The sequence below is a fragment of the Schistocerca serialis genome, chromosome 3 (genome assembly GCF_023864345.2).
Source record: "Schistocerca serialis cubense isolate TAMUIC-IGC-003099 chromosome 3, iqSchSeri2.2, whole genome shotgun sequence".
Classification (NCBI taxonomy): domain Eukaryota; kingdom Metazoa; phylum Arthropoda; class Insecta; order Orthoptera; family Acrididae; genus Schistocerca; species Schistocerca serialis.
Genome location: NC_064640.1, coordinates 118,796,101 through 118,817,172, shown reverse-complemented (window position 1 = coordinate 118,817,172; position 21,072 = coordinate 118,796,101). Strand labels below are relative to the sequence as shown.

The following is a 21,072-nucleotide window of genomic DNA, read 5'->3' as shown; positions in this document are numbered from 1 at the left end:
GTTTTCGACTCGAACGTGAATTATTTACTGCTGCTAAAGTACCCTGCTATATAGCGCGGGCACACACACACACACACACACACACACACACACATACACACACACACACACACACACACACACACACACACACACACACAGCCAACAGCTGATAATTAAATCGGGCGTACTATATCAAAGGACGTCAGATAATTACACATTGTGAAAAGAAAAGAGCGACAGGATCTTGCAGTACAAAATAAATTCAAAGGGAAAATATATTAACTGCACGTAGAGACCAAATAAGATAATGGGTACTTCTCGAATTCCTGCGACTAGCAACAAGTGAAACTGTAAATTATTTCTCCAGCAATGTGACGCCACAGACAGTAGAAGGAAATACTGAGTAGTTCATTACGAAAAATTCTTCAGCCGTAATGTAGCTTGCATTCACTCAAGTCTTTCAATAGCACAGAACCCCATGCAGAAGTATGTCAATAATAACATCAATAAGAGCATTTTCGCGCATTTATGTGCAGGGAAATTGAAGACGCTCTTAAATACAATGAAGCTTTCGATCACCACAAAGATGACTATCAGAACCTCATCCTAAGGAAGAGAGACACAGAAATCCCGAAGCAACTAACTTATGAAGAACAAGAAATCTTTATTGATGTTCGATTGTGCAAAGGAAAAATTATATCGTGCGCTGCTTGGCATCCAAAGAGAGAAGGTATGTCTGATATCTTGGCTTCTCTGTCTCCTTACTAGTTCTTAATTCTTTCTGTAATTAGGTCATACTATATTCTGTTATGTAGTCCGATTTGGAAGTAAGATGCATCGTTACTGAAACTTAAACAAAGGTCTCGTCTTGCAAGCATTTTTATCATACAGCAATTTCTCTTTTCATCAATATGTCAGAGCGGTTTATCCATGTGTGCACGATTGTGCAGTATTTTAAAACACTGTGTTACTAAACTATGTTTTTCGTACTACATATTGACACAAGAATTTTATTTAGACATTCTGCTTCACTGTCGTCAGATATGCTGTACTTTGTTAACAAAGCTCCCCTAAAAATTGGTGTTGATATACCGTCGCATAAAGAGGCCACTCCGCGAAACAGAAGAGCACCACAACACTCCCAAAGCCTGGCAGCAACTGATTTGAATTAAATAGAGACATTCATGAAACACACACCCTATTTAAAAGATGCGCCACATCCACAATTTTGAAGATACGGCAATGAAATTTTGTACCATACTTTACATTAAATTAACACATTTATTCTTAAGTTCCTTGGATTACATATATTTAACTTTTTTATGGAATTTAAAAGCACTAATTTCAAAAAATGATATATGTGCCTTTTTCATACAAACTGTTCAAAAGATTTCTAAAAAATTTTCTTTGTTTAATCTCTTTGCATACAGTAAGCTTCTCTCATTAGGTTTTCTGAATATATCAAACAGGAGAATTTTTAAAATTTTTAATTATAATTCTGTAAGAATAACACAAAATTCCTGAAAAATTCCAAGCACTTTGCTCCGTATTTCAGCTTACACTCAGTATTTCACAATTTATTCTTAAGACAAAATTTATAGGCGCATAGAAATAAGTGTACAAAATTTCATAATTTCAGCCTTCATAGATTCTGAGAAAAAGGTACGTAAACTTTAAAAAAAACATACTTTTCCAGAAATGCAATTTAAAGTTCAGCCTAACTTTTTTTTCTTGTGTCACTTCTTCGGGAGGCCCCAGATTTGTTCCCAGGTTCCTCTTCCCTTTCAAGGCATCTCTTCTGTTTTCTTATTTTCTGCCTTCTTTCCTTTACCAGGTCTTCAACTGTCTTTTCAGCTGCAGAGAGGCGCTGTAAATCTATTTTTCCAAAGATGTCTTGAGTGAAATTTCCTGTCTTAGAGCTCATTCTCTCTAATATCTTCATCCTCCCTACGTTCCCATCATTAAATACAAGAACTGCTTCATAAATTGCAATTCTGACAACTATAGCAGATGAAAATGTGGTTTTAGGGCATCGTTTCCACACGCGTGAATTTAGAGACTCATTTGGATTCTAGTTTTTGCCATGAACACACCTTTTTAGACGTTCAGGATCGGCAGAAACCTCTAAGTGGGCTTGACGACATCCAGGATATAATTTGGAAACCTCTCCTTCTGAATTTAGGGACTGTTATCCTTCTGAGCCAATATATATTTTCACCAGCTAATGTGGTGCAGATGATGAATGGTATGTTTATCTGTTGACACCATTCCCTAACTTCTTATGTGGTGTCTCCAGTTTTCTGTACGATCTTTGTGACCGTAACATTATTGAATGATGAAAGAATCGAACAACTGCGTAAAAGTCTGTCAGTAGCAAAAGACAAAACAATAACTCATTCTTCACAAACAAAGCAGCTGGTTTGTTATTGTTTCTAAGATACAGAACAAAGTCACAAATGATCTATAGAGCCAAAGAGTATACAGGGTGTAAGGAAATTTCCTTCACAAACTTCTAGGACTTGCAGAAGGGAATGAGTACATGATATTTAGAATAGGAACCTATGTCAGGAAACGCACTGTTGCCTTTCTACGATGGTTTCAATTCAGTTGTGTAGCGCGTCCACACCTGCTGAGGGAAAGAGAAAAGTCTCAGAATTGCTTGTCCTGGCATGCAAAAGGGTAGACAGGTTGACGTGTATGCAGACTTTAATTTACGAGACTCCTGTAGAGACGGAGAAAGATCTGTTGGCACGAGTTCTGGTCGCTGCCCTAGAAACTGAAGAGATCCCAGGTGGGATGGAGAGTGTCCACCAGAACATGCTTCGCAGGTAAGATATCTGTAACAACGTTGGTGGTCGCCACATCGAGCCGCTATTGTAATGCATCAGTACTGGTCTGTACGTACACAATTACGAGTTTTTTTTAGCAAGGTAAACACGTAATATTTAAGTGTTCATTGAACCGAATGTGTTTAAGTGATAAATGGATGCTCCGTTGTGTTTCTTTCGAATTATTGGTTCAAATGACTCTAAGCACAATTGGACTTAACATCTGAGGTCATCAGTCCCCTAGACCTAGAACTACTTAAACCTAACTAGGCTAAGGACATCACACACATCCATGCCCGAGGCAGGATTCGAACCTGCAACCGCAGCAGCAGCGCGGTTCCGGACTGAAGCGCCTAGAACCGCTCGGCCACAGCGGCCGGCTTTCGAATTATTACCTAATAATTGTACTGCGTCACACCTAATTCAATTCCACAAACAGAAGTGGATGAGAAAGGAAAAGGTGCGTTTCCGGACGTGGTTCCTACTCAAAATATTATATACTCATTCCCCTCTGCAAGTTGTAGAAGTTTGTAACGGGAACTGCCGAATACCTTCTCTACCACAGCCTTCTAGATGTATTCTGTGCACGCTTGCTTGAGAGTAATCCACGGAATCGTTGCTCATCGAGGTAGTACTGTAGTTGTTGCTTCGAAAACTGGGCGTGGCACGAAGGTCACGTCACACATATAGTTATTTTCCAGGAACTTCGGATGCTATTGAAACTTCTTGAACTTACTGTCCATGATTACTAATAAAATAAACTGGAAAGTGAGATTTTCGGTCAATTTCATGAAAAGTCCTCCTAAACACGTTGACTGCCGTACGCATAGTGATGGAAGTTTCACCGCAAGGCCAGGGCGGGCCGCGGTGGCAGGCCCAACGCTTTGCTGTGGCCAGCGGCGGCCTCGTGGCAATCAGAGTGTTAAGCTTAATCAAATATAATCTAGCACAACCCGCCTCTGCCGCTGAGTGGTCAGAGTGGCTGACTGCCACGTGGCGGGCCCGGGTTCAATTGCCGGCACTGCCAGAGACATTTGGTAGAGGGAATGGACCGGGGTCCGTTCAGCCTCGTGGTGCCAATTGAGGAGCTACTTGAATGATAAGTAACGGCTCCAAGGCCTGCGATGCCGACAACGGCCGGGAGAGCGGCATGCTGACCCCACGCGCCTACATACTGCATCGAAATGGCGCAATTGGCGTAGCATGACACGGCATTCGGTCGGTCCCATTTGACCCGTCTAAGGCCAGAACGGTGGAACTTCTCTTTCCTTCCGATAATCTATCTCACTTGCGATTCTGTTTATTTCCTTTCACTAGTTTTGAGTTCGTGCTCAGTTTGCCTTCACTATAGAGGGTGAAAAGTATTTAAACCGACAAACTCTGGGAGGTTGTAGGGGACATCAAAACAAATATTTTTCCCTAATGTTATTTTTTCCTATGAGGAGTATTTAAACCGGTAGAGGAAGATTTCTCTGGCGGCAAATTAATTAAACCAACTAATATTTTTCCATTTTTTATGACCAAGAGACAACACATTAACACAACCCAATTTCAATTACAATAGATTTTCAAAAATGCCTCCATTGACACGTAAACAAAGGTTACACCGTCGGATCATGTTCTGTCTGACACGGGCGAAAACCCCAGGAGTATCCTGAATTGTCCCTGCTCCTGTTACTATCTGATGCAACAGGAGTTGCGTAAACAAGGTTGCGCATCTCTCCCCACACAAAAAAGTCCAGAGGGGACATATCTGGGGATCGAGCAGGCCATGGTACAGGACCACCTCTGCCAACCCACGTTTCTGGGAACCGTCGGTCCAGGAATCGACGCACACGACGACTGAAATGTGCCGGCGCCCCCTCATGTTGGAACTACTTTCGTTGTAGGGAGCGGGGTGTCTTCCAGCAATTCTGGCTATGCTCTGGAGAGAAAATTGTAATAGTACCTGCCATTTAATGGCCTAGGTAGCAGATACAGCCCAATTAAATAGTCCCCAGCAACACCGACCCACACATTAGCGAAGAACACCACTTGATGAGCGCTAGTAACTGTGGCATGTGCGTTATCCTCACTCCAAACGTGCGTGTTGTGCATGATGAAGACTTCATCACGCCCGAACGTTGATTCATCGGTAAACAACACAGAGGATGGAAATGTAGGAGGCATTTCACACTGTTCCAGGTACCACTGCGAAAACTGTGCTCTGGGTGGATAATCAACTGGTTCCACGTTGTGGACACGCTGTAAGTGAAATGGACGTTACAATTGCTCTCGAAGGACTGTTCTTACAGTCATCTGATTCGTCCCCATGTGACGTGCAATTGCACGAGTGCTGATTGAAGGACCGCGCTCCACATGCTGCAAGACAGCTTCCTCAAATTGCAGCGTTCTTAAAGTGCGACGGCGTCCCGGTCTAGGTAATCTGCTAAGTGACCCGGTCTCACGCAGACGTTGGTACACAGCAGCAAAGGTCGTACGATGCGGGATACGGCGATTAGGATATTGTTGTTGATAAACCCGCTATGCAACTCGTCCGTTGTGGCGCGCTACGTAGTACGCACCAACCATATCAGTGTACTCACTCCAGGTGTATCGCTCCATTAGTAAACAGAGACACTGCACTACTACACTGGTGGACAGCAGTTGCCTACAACTGAAGAGCGTAATACGCCCTCTAACAACTGAAGATCGTAATACGGCCTCTAACACCTGAAGAGCGTAATACGGCCTCCACTGGTTTAAATAATCCTCATAGGAAAAAATGACATTAGGGAAAAATATTTGTTTTGATGTCCCCTACAACCTCCCAGAGTTTGTCGGTTTAAATACTTTTCACCCCGTAGTTTTGTCTACAGTGTTTCAACGTATTTCTGTAAAATTATTGTTCACGCTTTTTAACCATTTCAGAAAAGTCAGTGTGCTTATCTTCCCTTCCGAATGTCGCAGTGCTAGGTTTTCAGCTTGCACCACTGAGCACAACATAGATCAGGTTTTGCCAAATAGCGTATCGCGAAAACTTACTGTGTAGCACAGAACTAACGAATGTGTCACTAAATTTTGTACATCCCGAGAAATAAACTTTACAAATTTATCAAACGACGCATTTTACAGTTCGACGTTAACTGTGACAATTTGTAACCAATTTCGAGACAGCCAGCAACATGGAGCTACTGTCAATTTAGCATGCTGGTAATTCGCGATATTGATAACAGTCTAGAAACGTGGTTACCTACACTACGTGATCAAAAGTATCCGGACACCCCCAGAAACATACGTTTTTCATATTAGGTGCATTGTGCTGCCTCCTACTGCCAGGTACTCCACATAGCGACCTCAATAGTCATTAGCCATCGTGAGAGAGCAAAATGGGGCTCTTCGCGGAACTCACGGACTTCTAACGTGGTCAGGTGATTCGGGGTCACTTGCGTCATTCGTCTGTACGCGAGATTTCCACACTGCTAAACATCCCTAGGTCAACTGTTTCCGATGTGACAGTGAAGTGGAAACGTGAAGGGACACGTGCAGCACAAAAGCGTACAGGCCGACCTCGTCTGTTGACTGACAAGAGACAGCCGACAGTTGAAGAGAGTCGTAATGTGTAATAGGCAGACATCTATCCAGACCATCGCACAGGAATTGAAAACTGCATCAGGTTCCCCTGCAAGTACTATGACAGTTAGGAGGGAGATGAGAAAACTTGTATTTCATGGTCGAGCGGCTGCTCATAAGCCACACATCACGCCGGTAAATGCCAAACGACGCCTCACTTGATGTAAGGAACGTAAACACTTGACGATTGAACAGTGGAAAAACGTTGTGTGGAGTGACAAATCACTGCACACATTGTGGCGTGCCGATAGCAGGGTGTGAACAGGCGGTGAACATAATCTGCCAGCGTGTGTAGTGCCAACAGTAAAATTCGGAGGCGGTGGTGTTACGGTGTGATCGTGTTTTTATGGAGGGGTCTTGCATCCCTTGTTGTTTTGCGTGGTACTAAATACCACAGGCCTACACTGATGTTTTAAGCACCTTCTTGCTTCCCACTGTTGAAGAGCAATTCGGGGATGGCGATTGCTTCTTTCAACACGATTGAGCACCTGCTCATAATTGCCGTCCTGTGGCGGAGTGGTAACACGACAATAACATCCCTGTAATGGACTGGCCTGCATAGAGTCCTGACCTGGATCCTACGGAACACCTTTGGGATGTTTTGGAACGCTGACGTCGTGCCAGGCCTCACCGACCAACATCGATACCTCTCCTCAGTGCAGCACTCCGTGAAGAATGGGCTGCCATTCCCCAAGAAACCTTCCAGCACCTGACTGAACGTATGCCTGAGAGAGTGGAAGATGTCAACAGTACTAAGGGTGGGCCAACACCATATTGAATTCCAGCATTACCGATGGAGGCCACCACAAACTTTAAGTCATTTTCAGCCATGTGTCCGGATACGTTTTTTCACATAGTGTACCTCTTTCCACTCAGGTGTACCCTGGTTACTTGGTGAGTTCCAGTGGCACAAATAGAGAGTGGTCGAAAAATTTCATTTCAGTTTTATGATAAACGCATTTTCCGTAAATTGTTATTTTTGCTCATAATTTGAGTGGAGCTAATAAGAATCGACTGTGACTGGTAGTTTTAGTGTCTGTAATATTGTTGATTATGTTAGTCAGATAATGGTTCCAAAATCTAAGCGGACAGCATCCTTTAATGCTCAAATTAGTGAAATAAAATTTTGCTGTATGTTAACTTCAAATATTGTATGAAAGTAATATAATGTATTTTTCAAAAAAATGAGAATATTTTTGAAAATTCCCACGAAATTCATCGTATTACAGTTCCAAGCGACCTTAAAGCGACGTATGTGAGTATGGGAGTGAGGTGTGTGTGTGTGTGTGTGTGTGTGTGTGTGTGTGTGTGTGTGTGTGTGTTTTTGTGTGAGCGTATGTGCGCACCAAAATAATATATAATTGGTCAAAGTACGAGGAAATTTCTTGTTGGAGGAATCTTAGGTGTACGAGGGATTTTTTTTTTCTAGATTCGGTAAACGGTGATGCACGCAATAGTGTTTCTAAAGACTACGCACGGACTTGTTGGATCAATCAGATTTGAAGAACACACACACACACAAACAAACAAATAAAGAACTCCAATGTGTAGGTTTGAAGTCGTTCTTACCCATATCCGAACCACTATGTTTTCAAGACAGCGCCACAGATCTAGGGGGCACAGTGATTGGAACAAAGTCTTTGTCTGGGAGAAACAGGACGCCCTGAAATACAGGTTTAAGTTGGTAAATGTGTCATGTGACGGGCCTCCTTCGGGTAGACCGCTCGCCGGGTGCAAGTCTTTGCGCGTCGATGGGGATGAAATGACGATGATTAGGACAACACAACACCCAGTCCCTGAGCGGAGAAAATCTCCTACCCAACCGGGAATCGAACCCGGGTCCTTAGGATCGACATTCTGTCACGCAGACCACTTTTTTTTTATCATTGTGTTTGGTCGTTGCGGACGTCGCAAGAGATGCTATTCAAGTTCGGTGGTCGATCCTTCTACTCAGTTTTTTATTACAGAGGCCAACCGGCTCTCTGACCGAACACGCTGAGCTACCGTGCCGGCAACCACTCAGCTACCGGAGGCGGACGTTTAAGTTGGTATCAGTAAGCCATATGAGGTAGACTCTGAAGCGGTTTGTTGAATACGACCACACTTGAATTTCTTCCTGGTCTTGGTCGAACTGATCTAGTGTGTTCCATCTATAGTGACTTGGACGTCAAATTCTGCCGTCCGTCCTTTCCTTCTTTTTTCCTGTCGGATCTATATTTGTACTCTGCCTTATGAGCGTTTTGTAGTCTGCACGTTGATGGTTCACGGTAAAGTACTTGCATGCGCTTTACTGCAACATGCAACCATAGAGGAAGGCGAGACATCAGTGAGGACAGGAGTTGCTGAGAGTTACGACTGCCATCAGCGAGCGCAACTACAGGGAAATTATATAGAGGGCGTACTGAAAAGGAATGCCTCTGAATTTTTAATGTGAAAACTCTTGAAGCGTTTTAAATAAAACAGACGTTATTAACATTCTAAATCTTTATTCTTCATGTCTACATATGTATTTCTCAATATAGTCACCCTCGCGACGAACTCATTTCTCCCAACGAGACACGATTTTCTTGATACCATCACTTTGGAATGTTTTACATTGTTGACGGATCCACAGCCTCACCTCTGCTTGCATCGCTTCATCACTATCCAAATAAAGTCCTCAAAAGTGTTTCTTAAGTTTTGGAAAAAGATGAACAACCGGATGGCACCAAGTTGGAACAGTATTGAGGGTGATCGCTGACAGTGAACCCGAGGCGTCGGGTTGTTGCAGATATGACAGTGCTTTTATGTGGTCTGGCATTGTCATGCTGAAGAAGAGGTTGCACCATGTGTGGACGGACTCTTCGAATTCGAAATTCGATTACAGCACGCTGTTTCTCACGTACCGCCATACAAGGGGCGTTCGGTAAGTAGTGCAAAGCATTATTTTTATCGGGCAGTTTCGATTGATAAAATGCAGAATTTGCTATGGAACATAGTGAAATATTACTGCTTCAGTCCCTATAGTTTGATGAAGTCCTGTCAGGTGACTGCGCTATACGTACCCTTTAAAATGGTGTCTTTAACGGAGGTGCTTTCCAAGCGGAGAGCTGTCATTGAGTTTCTGTTGGCGGATGCTCCACTGTGATTTGTGATCTAAATTCTACATTTGTCAGACAGTCAGAAGTTCCGAGATCAGGTACGAAGAGAACCTTGATGCCTTATGGCTTGGAAACTTGAACAAATCTTCACTGGCAGCCCGCACTGCAACAGAAAACCATTCGATGAGAAACACTGAGAGCAATATGTGCCACTGTGGATCTTTTAGAGGACATAGAAATACATACACACAAAAACAATTCCCCCGATAATATTCTTAATGAGCAGATTGAGTCGGCTAACACTCTTTCCTGAAAAACTTCCAGAATGTACTTTCCATACTTCAATATAAATAATGTTAGTACCCCTATCTGGAGATCAAGTAAATAATAATATAATATTGTATGTTCCTAAAATAGCTAGTATTAGTCATGGCATTAAATACTAATAAATTGTAATGGATTATCGACATCAGTGTTTAAATAGCACATAAGGATTTTACACAGTTTCTTGTCCACATTTCTTTCTCGTTATACAAAATAAGTTTGTAACGCTATAATTAAAAAATCCTATGTATTTATCGTTTTATGTCTGTATTTAATGACCTACGTGTAATGTAATTTAACAAAACAGTAATTTCTGCTTCCTTTCCCAAAAAATGCCATACCGTGGTACTGTATCGCAGCATCTTTGACACTCATGTAGTTTGTAAACTCTGTTTGTTTTCGTATGAAAACAGCTGGTTGACACTGAAAATTTCTTTCGTGACCGAAAGAAAGTGTTTTACAATGCAAACCAACATCTGTTATTATGAAAATACAAACATCCTTGAGAATATATTTCATTGCAAGAATACTGCAAACACAAATGCGCCAGATGGACATTTTAAGTAACAGCCACGTTTTTCAACCATGTCTCTATTTGAGAAAATTGCATTACGTTTGAAATGCTCTTATTGTCACATTTTATCTCTTTAGTATTCATTCTTCTTCTTAAATTTTCATTTGATTTACAAAGGCGAGCTGAAAAGTAATGCCTCCGAATTTTTAATGTGAAAACTCTTAAAGATGTTTAAATAAAATAAACGTTATTAACATTCAACATATTTATTTTACATGTCTACATATTTGCAGCCCTCTGCCGCTAGAGAGCTGCGAAATGTAGTGTGTAATATGGCGATGTGTAATGCTTCCTTAGGGCCTTGCGTATTGCCGGCCGCGACACCTCGTACAGTGTTTCCTATTCGGCTCACGGCTACAATTGCCGGCAGAGCTCAAGCGAGATGATTTGTTGTCGGAGTAGAAACACATTCTCGTCCGGAGTGCTGAGCGAGTCCTTTGTTCCCAAGGGGCAACCGCCTCATGTGATAGTCGCCTGCAGGCCAACCAGCACACATTGAGCGCTCCCGCTGCCGTCTCTTAACTACATAACATCGCACAGCAGTCTTTGCACACCGAAAGTGCAGGGAAATTTCTTCACATACGAGCACATGTGATTATACGCGATACTATTAACATTTATGTCGGAAGAGGCAAACAGGAAAGTAAAAGTCTCATTAAAAACTGTGCTTGAGAAGGTTGTAAGAGCCTCTAGCTATTCCAGTTGTACAACAAAGAGAATAAACGAAGAAGAATAAAACATAGCTACGAGTAATTCCCAAGGCTTAGAAAAGACACACAAGAAAGAAGGAAAAAATTTATATTTAGGTACTATTGACCCACAGGTTGTCAATGGACTGCCATATAATTTCCACATTGTATAGGTTCTTTATTTTACATTGTCAGTATCATAGAACAACCAAGGGCCTTGCTACAGTGGTAACACCAGCTTCCGTCACCGCTGACATTAAGCACTGTTCGGCTTGGCTAACACGTCGATGAGTGACTGTGTAGGTCTACCAAGTGCTGTTGGCAAGTGTGGTACCCTCAGCTTTTATGAAGAAAACTGAGCAGCTAGATGATTGAGAAGTAGTGTCTCCAGTCTCGTAAAGTGATAACGACCGGCAGAGCAGTGTGCTGACCATATGCCCTTCTGTATATGCATCCAGTGACACCTATGATCTGAGGACGATACGGCGGTCGGTCGGGTGAAGTTTACTTTTAGCGTCATAGAAAGCCACGTTGTCTGCTACACTGCAATTTTTTTTTGACATCTCATTCTGGCAGTTTGTGGGTGGACTTCTTTTGCTTTGGTTGATCCTTTGTTATGTGACTATTTTTGGTACTCTGCTGAGAAGCTATTAAATTTGAACGTCTATATTTTCCAAATTATTGGTCGTACTGACACAAACTGTTAACATAATTCTTTGCGGACTCGCTAGCTTTAGATTGCAAGTGATGCAAGATATGCATTTGTGCAGCTTTCGAACTGCACCTGTTCTACCACACGGTGGTCATTCAGTCTGTGCAGATACGGGCCAAGTTGCTTGCAAGCACCATAATAGCCAAGCAATGTAAAATCCCATATGCTGCATGGCTCAGCACTTTCTGGTGAACAATTGGGGTAGACACGCGCATGTGCAGCTGCGATCAGTTACAGGAGAAACGGTTTTGTTACAATGTAAAACTGCCGACATCCGCACGAGTTAGAGCTCTGATAAGCTTCGGACATGACAGCTAATTTAAGGAAATTGGACTGAGAAATGGAGTTTTTCCGGTTTAATTTTTCCAGTTTACTTGTGCAGACTAATGTAATCAATCATCAATTAAATTAATGTACAGTAATTTTATAAGAGAGTAGTTATGAGGATAAAGACTGAAGAATATATTAGTCCCCCTCACATACTTCAAGTTAATTTTTTTAAGATAGTAGTTATGGGCATGGGGATTGAAAATATTTTAATCCTCATTTTCTTTAAGGTAAGGAGTTAGCTGTTGAATTCTTGTCTATGGTGTTTTGTAAGAATATCGTAAACTATGAAAAAGAAAATCATAGGTTCCCGTACATGTTTCACTCTCTAACTTTAATTTTTCCTTAATACATAAGAACCAGATTCTGTCTTTCCCGCCGGCCGTGGTGACCGAACGGTTATAGGCGCTCCAGTCCGGAACCGCGCTGCTGCTACGGACGCAGGTTCGAATCCTGCCTCGGGCATGGTTGTTTGTGATGTCCTTAGGTTTAAGTAGTTCTAAGTCTAGGGGACTGATGACCTCAGAAGTTGAGTCCCATAGTGCTCAGAGCCACTTGAACCATTTTCTGTCTTTCCCACAATGGAATTCTCGCTTTAAGTGCTTCCATCTTGAACATAATCACCGAATTTCTGAGTGCAGAATTGCTAACAGAAGCACTAGAAACGAATAATTACAACCTACAGCTACGTACACTACACAGAAACCTAGGGAAGCGACCACCGGCTATTCTGAATGTCTGGAGACATATTTCATTTTCCAGTGGGTGCGCAATTATTAACGCAGATACATAGCAGGCCAACTGTGAACATTGCAGAGTATCTTTCTTACCTTCGCCACTAGCGAGCTCGGCACTACGCAGGCTACATAGTAACAAACATAACCTTTTTCTTTTTGTTTCCTTAATAAATCGGAATTATGGGTGGGAGATTCAATGAAAATGTTGTACCATTGAAATAATACCATCAAATTGGTCTCACATAAAAAATCTAAAAAAAAAACTCATTTCAATAGAAACGTCTAAAAGCTACCAAAAGAATCCTAAATCAAAAGATGTGGGTTGAATGTAACACAATATTGGCCAAGAGAAGAATACACTGTCAAGTCACATTAATGAGGCCATCTGTCAACACCCTGAATAATCACCTTCTGCAGCGCAGACCACTAAGAGACACATACGAAGACAGTCACAAAGGTTCTGGAAGGCACTGACTTTAGTGGCGTTGCCAGCTGCACTATGCTTTTCAGTTGAGGACCCACGGTGCAATGAGATCGATCTATGTGGTCTCACAAACTCATTCTGGTGCTCGTCGAGACACATACTTCGACATACTGTGAGCTGTGCAACATGTTACATTGTCCTGCTGGTAGATGCCATCGTGTTGAGGAAAAGCAAACTCCATGTAGGGGATGGTCCCCAGGGATGTAACTTGTGTTGATCCATTGTTCCTTCCAGAAAAGCGAGATCACCCAGGGAATGCCACAAAAACGTTCCCCAGACTATAACGCTCCCTCCTCTGGACTGCGCCCTTCCGATGATTATTCCATGGCACCTGCTTTGAGATGGCCATCTGTCGATAGAGAATAAAACGTGATTCATCTAAAAAGGCCACCTGTCGCCACTCGGTGGTGTTCAAATTCCAGCCTTCATCGCTGATGAACAGTAGTCAGCTTGGGCGCATGAACCAGGTGGCTGTAATGGAGGCCCATACGCAGCAACTTTCGCTGAACGATTTTTGAGGAGACACTTTTGGTAGCCATTTGGTTCATCTGGGTGGTCAGTTGCGCAACAGTTGCTCGTCTATTCGCCCATACTCATCTCCACAGTTGGGTTGGGTTGTTTGGGGAAGAGACCAAACAGTGAGGTCATCGGTCTCATCGGATTAGGGAAGGAAGGGGAAGGAAGTCGGCCGTGCTCATTCAAAGGAACCATCCCGGCATTTGCCTGGAGCGGTTTAGGGAAATCACGGAAAACCTAAATCAGTTTGGCCGGACGCGGAATTGAACCGTCGTCCTCCTGAGCGCGAGTCCAGTGTGCTAACCACTGCGCCACCTCGCTCGGTCTCCACAGTTGTCGTTCATTGCTGTCATCTAAGGTCCGAGGTGCCTCGGTCTCTGCGCTGGTTTTGGATTTTTTTTCCTTAATTGATTTTCGATTTCCCCCCCCCCCTTTAGAGGGGGGGGGGCTGACAGCAGCTTAATACACCGCTCTACAGCCGAGAGAAGAGTTAAACAACACAATGGCACAATCGTAAGATAACAAACAATAAAAAAGGCGATAAAACGGTGACTTAGTTAATAACAGTAAAATGGCTGAAAGCTGCGGAATTTTAAATATAAGAACATGGCGGTGACGATGTGGATGAAGACACATAGTAAGTAGACAGGGACAATTAAATAACATGGCGATAGTCTGGTGTCTGTTCGCACAACTAGCGACAGTATGGTGGCTGTTCGCAACACTGACAGGGGACACACAACACTGAACATTCACTGAAAACAGCAATATAGGCGGCACGGCGGCAGATGGGGAGGGGGGGGGGGGGGGGAGGACCCGGACCAATGAGGGGAAAAAAGGGGGAAGGAGTGGAAAAGAAAAACGGGGGAGCCGATGGAGGAAGAGGACATAGAAAAAGGGGGTGCGAGAAGGAGTTGGGAAGGCAGTGAAGGGGAAAGCAAAAGGACTCGGGAGAGAAGGGAGTCAAAGAGAGGAGAGGTGGGGAAGAACAGGATGGAAGGGGGTGGGAGAGGGAGCCTGGGAAAAGGACAGAGGGAGGGTTTTGGATAGTACCATTTTGCTATGCATGGTATACTTTAACCACGGCGGCATGCAAACTGTTTACAAAGTTAGCCATTTCGGAAATGCTTCCACCCTTGGCGCAGAACACAATGGTCATGTTCTTTTGGGCATCAGGTAAACCGATTCATTTCCGCATTACAAAGACTACACTGCTTTCTGCATCCAGCTTACACGCTTTATGTACCCTGCACTGCTAGGCCCGCCATCTGGCGTCTGTGAGTGGTTACTGCAAGTCGACATCGAATTTAAGTGGTGGTCACATTAATGTGACTGGATCGTGTATATGAGACAATATAAATAAATGAGGCCTCAAAACACATTTACTCACAAAAACTTGTCTCCGAATTTTGAACGTTTTTAAGTACATAATACTGATGTCAGTATGGTACATTACAGGTAATTTTAATAAACAGGCATTCCAGTTTGATGATTGATGTCAGTATGATAATTTTAAGAAGCAGGCATCCCTTTCACAAACATTCTCTCCACGAACACAGCTGGTGTCACTTTGTGATCTAAAACAAGGTCGTCCATCGATTTGAGGATAATGTGCAAACTACTATTTGCATTAACGATTACAATGTTAGACGAACAGATGGAGACTGTTCTCAGTGTAATTTTTGATTCTAATTATTTCAATGACAGAAATACCGTATGAGCTTTAAAGTTTGTTTTCTGGGCCTTTCATTTGATCCCTAACTTTCTTATTTGCAATACACAAGGGATTTGAACCTGGAGACACCAGATACTTTTAGATAGATTACCTAATGGTGAGAAACAGGTTTATAAACCAGATTTTAAAGTATAAAACGTTTTCTGGACGGATATGCACTCTTTATCGTAATTTATTAGTTATGAAACGCAGACTGGAGCCTGCGAACGTATAGAATGGTAGGACGTTAAGGATATGGAACCTGGATAAGTTGATACAACCGGAAGTGGTTGTTGTTTCAAAGGTATCACCAAGCAACGAGTGGCAGAAATCGGCGAAAGAAACACAGCAGAAGATGAATGAGTATATTTGATAAATGAAATAATGAAGGTAAGAATACAATTAATGAACAGTATGAATACTTGGATAACACACGAGATATTAAGTAAATAGAGGGGGAAAATATAAAGACGTTGCAAACGAATAAGCCAAAAGGGAAGGGATGGCTAGAGGAGAAATGCAAAGTTGGAGAAGCATGCACGATTGTAGCAAATACAAAAATGTTTGGAGAAATGAGAAACTGCTATATGAACATCAATAGCTCAGATGGTGAGTCGATACTAAGCAAGAAAAGGAAAGCTGTAAGGTGGAAGGAAAATAAAGAAGGACTTTATGTGGGAAAGAAAATTGAGAACAGTTTTATGGAAAGGGAAGTGGATGAAGATGAGGTGGGAATGCGGTACTCCGAGAAGAACTGGCAAAACACTGAAAGACTAAAGTCGATTAAATGTTTGGAAGAACACATCATAACAAAACTGTTTCAGATGGTGTGTAGGATGTATGAGACAGGGAAAACTCCGTCTGTCACATAGCCAGATGCTAAATTTGCTTTGTTTGCAGATGATACAAACATTGCAATAAGAAGCAAGTGAAGTACAGAGTTAGAAATGGCTGATAATCAAATTTCCACTGACATTAATAAATTGTTTAAAGCTAATTCACTGTCATTAAAGTTTGAGAAAACCCACTGTATGCTGTTCAGAACCTGTAAGAGATTTCCTTCTAGCATGTGAATAATAATATATATGAAGACATGCAGACTGAAGAGATTAACAGTGTTAAATTTCTGGTATTGCAACTCGATAGTAAATTCTGTTGGGAAGCGCATACCACAGAATTGCTGAAGCGCTTAAGCAAGTCTGTATTTGCAATGACAGTGATATCAGATGTAGGAGATATAAATATAAAAAACCTTGCATACTTTGCTTACTTTCATTCTGTTACGTCATACGGGATCATATTCTGAGGTAACTCATCAAACCGAGTAAATGCTTTTAGCGTGCAAAAACGTGTAATAAGACTCATTTGTGGTGTAAATTCAAGAAAGTCCTGTAGAAACCTCTTCAAGGAACTTTGTATTCTAACCAAGTATATTTATTCGTTAATGAAATTTGTTGCAAGTAATATATCTTTGTTTCCAGCCAATAGCTCATCACATAGTATCAATACTATCAATAACAATAATCTTCGTAAAGACCTAAAATCACTTACCTTGATCCAGAAAAGGGTCCAATATTCAGGATCACACATTTTCAATAAATTTCCAGCAACCATTAAAAATTCCGTTTCAGATAAAGCACAGTTTAAACAGAGTTGGAAAGACATTTTGACAGGCAACTCCTTCTACTCTATAGATGAATATCTTGAAAGGGACTGTTAAACGAGCTTAAGTAAAAATGTCTATCAGATTTCAGTTTTGATAGCACTTGGTCATAACATCTAGATCAGGTATTCTGCGTACGATAAATTTATTAAAAGTACATAACTATGTTTCATTCTGAAAGTGTATTAATTCTGTAGATATTAGCAGTTCCAGTTTACTTTAACGAATTCACCTATTTTGTCAATCTCCTGGCAAATGACCAGGGTGTGTGTGTATTATGTATAAAACCAGGGACCTAGTAACGACGGAGAGGCTTCGTCCCGCCATAGTCCCCAGTGGTCCACAACCCCACAACAGACCACAGCAGTCCACACACCCCACCGCCGCCCCACACCAAACCCAGGGTTACTGTGCAGTTTGGCCCCCCGCGGAACCCCCCGGGAACGTCTCAAACCAGACGAGTGTAACCCCAATGTTTGTGTGGTTGAGTAATAATGATGTACGCGTACGTGGAGACAGTGTTTGTGCAGCAATCGCCGACATAGCGTAACTGAGGTGGAATAAGGGGAATCAGCCCACATTCGCCGAGGTAGATGGAAAACCGCCATAAAAACCATCCACAGACTGGCTGGCACACCGGACCTTGACACTAATCCATCGGGCAGATTCATGCTGGGGACCGGAATGCCTTCCGCTCGAGAAGCAGCGCGTTAGACCGCACGGCTAACTGGGCGGGAAATGATTAGGGTAGTTAGTATTAAGAGGGCCTTTCGGAAAGTAAGGTCCAATCAGATGGAAAATGGAAACCACAGTGAAAATCCAATGAAGTTTTGCACACATGTGCTATGCTCATCGATAGCGTCACGTTGCTCTTTTCCATTCTGAGGGCACAGTGGGCACATAAAGACGCCTCGAAAATCGTGTCTCCAGCCAATTATGTGTGTCTGCCGTAAGATTTCACCTGATTTCATGCAGCTCATATAACGTAATGGTCATGAACTTCCTTCTTCATGCCAATTCTCGGCCGCAACTGAAGGGGCAGTAAAGTCACTCCTACAGCGTTTTCGATGGGAAGTCTTTGATCGCCCACCATACAGCCCAGATGTGGCCCCTTTGACTTTCATCTCTGCTCAAATGAGTTGCTCATAATGAAGACAACATTTTGGCGCAGGCAACAAGCTGCAGACCAGCATAGAGAACTGGCGGAAAGTACAGAAGGTTTCCTCCTATGACGAAGGTATTGGAAAGCTGATACAACACTACAACAAATGTCTAAGTCGGAGCTTCGACCACGTACAGAAGTAACTGTAATGTGTAGCTAACTGTTGAAAACAAAACATTTTTCATTTTCACAATGGTTTATATTTCGCGATCGGTCGGACGTTACTTTCCGAATTCTGGTACCGAGCGCTGCGAATTTCGAATCCACACCAGAATGCATGGACCTCGATTACCACTAGAGGTCTCTGCAGCCGTCGCGCCATAAGCCGTGGCTGCACATGCTCCGGGCCCACGTATAATGTGAGGGCGCCACGGTGGAGGACGTGATCCCAGCGGCCAATAGTGACATACCCTATCACGTATTTAAGCGCCTGCTTCTCGCCCAGTGAGAATTGCCTTTATATGTAATATTTTCTTCTTGTATTAGCTGTCATGTCACGTGGCTGAAGAGCGGTGGATTGCGCCCCTGAAAGCCCTCCCCAACCCATATGAGGCAGGAGAATGAAATCACAATAAAAAAAAATCCCGGCGAGGCAGTCTGATATTGGCATGAGTCTATCGACATCTCGCCTACAGACAGCGCGTTTACTTTGCTTGTTTCCGTGTACGAGTGGACGTTGCTGATTCGTGAGGTTTTTCGCTTGTGACCCCATTGCTTCTTGCATGTTGTTGTTCGTAGGGTCTTGCTCGGTCGTCAGTCGTTGTTCGTGTCCATCCTTTCCCATTCGTCCATTTTGTTTGTTCGCGGGCCGCTCCCGTTCAGTCCTGCCGCGCCTTCGTCTCGGCATCCCTGCGACCGTTCTGGTCGCGGTTACAACACGAATAGATCTCGTAATTTTGCATGTACATCCAATGGTATATGTGGCTACTGTCTGCGAAATATTTTGCGAATAGAGTTAGTAGTAAATAAGTAATAAATTAAAACGTCATGCATGATGTGGCAGTTTTTCACGCATCTCGATGTTTGGCGTCATACCTCCTGCACTATGAGGTCTGATCAAAAACCACTCAGGGCACATATTCGTTGAAAGCACCGATGATGGCTGTTAATCAGTTGAAATCGATTTGCAAAAGTAAATAAATAAAACATGATTTTCCGACTGGTTGCTGCTTATTTGGTAATTTCATGGTTTACGGTCGCTGCACAACTTGGGAACCACATGGAGCCCACCACTCATAAGTTGTGTTGGTACCCCACCGCTGCCCATGGCGTCCCCAGACACGTCTTCGGCTTAAAATCTCATTGACTGGAGTAGAACTGTCTTCCTTGATGAATCCTGCTTCTATTCAGCCCTGATGACCAGCGAAGACGTGTCTGAAGGCGCCCCAGACAGCAGATCGCCCTCCAACCCCCCCCCCCCCCCCCATGTGGCCGCAAAGCCAGGAGTCATTCACTGGGGTATCTTTCTTTTTTTTTCATAGCAGGACCCCTGTGGTTGTCATCCTCGGTACCCTTATAGCACAGCGGTAAGTCGACGGTATTCTGCATCTCGTTTTGTTACCCTTCACTTGTAATACATCCTGGGTTTCATTTCAGCAACATAATGCCCGCCCACACACGGCGAAATTTTCTGCCAATTGTCTTTGTGCTTGCAAAACCCTAACTTGGCCAGCAAGGTCGCCGGTTCTCTAATTGAGAACGTGTGTGGCTTTATTGATAGGGCCCTCCAACCAGCTCGGGATTGTGACGATCTAACGCGCCAATTGGACAGAATTTAGCACGATATCCTTCAGGAGGACATCCAACAAACGCGTTATTGACTTGCCAAATTTGTGAAGTTCTTTCTCTTGAATAAATCATCCAATTTTTCTGAAATTTTAATCATTTGTTTGTTTGTACATGGTCATCACATCTACCGATTTCCGTCTCATTCGGATAATTCCTTCGTGGTGCATCTTTTTTTTTTTGTCTTAGAGTGTATGCTACTTATCTTTGTGCTTGCCAAACCCTAACTTGGTCAGCAAAGTCGCCGGTTCTCTCTCTATTATAATTGTCTATTTTAATTATTGTTCAGTAATTAGTTAATAGCCTACCTCTGTAACCGAAGTCCTTAATGCACGTTAGTGTGATGGCGCTGGATCCAGAGATAGCCAGTTCGAATTCTGGTGCTGAAAGCAACTTACGTCGCCTGTGTTGGGCAGATGAGAGATGGCGAGATGGTTACGTAAACTCTCAGATCGAGACACTCTGGGTCATTGTCCCAGGTTAAATTCTAATTCCCTCTGGCATACCGTCAGTGGAATGGATCCAGATTGTTCGCTCGACATTAGTGGCCAATAAACAGCGTTACTTTTTCGGTTATTCACTCGTACTTTGTGTATGTTTATCTAGAGTGAAAGAGGTAGCTGCAGGACTGCTTAAACATGCACGTGATACATACACTGGTGAGCCAAAACATTATGACCACCTGCTTAATAGTTTTTTTTTTGTCCATCTTTGGAACGAAATACATCACTGATTCTGCGTATCAGGGATCCGACAGTTTGATAGTAGGTTTGTGGAGATATGTGGCATTAGATGTCTACGCACAGGTCTTGTAATTTACTTAAATAACGAGCCGCTGATTTGCGTACGCGCTGATGGCACCCGATAGTGACCCAGATGGTTC

General features: G+C 42.9%; 1 protein-coding gene across 1 annotated transcript in view; it reads left to right on the top strand.

Annotated features, from left to right (window-relative positions):
• The first annotated feature begins 460 nt into the window (after positions 1 to 460).
• Positions 461 to 21,072, top strand: part of LOC126470714 (dynein axonemal intermediate chain 3-like) — a 277,772-nt gene continuing 257,160 nt past the window's right edge. Inside the window, exons 1-2 of the mRNA XM_050098716.1 lie at positions 461 to 468; positions 519 to 712. Coding sequence (XP_049954673.1) covers positions 461 to 468; positions 519 to 712 — 202 coding nt within the window. The remainder of the gene's footprint in view (positions 469 to 518; positions 713 to 21,072) is intronic.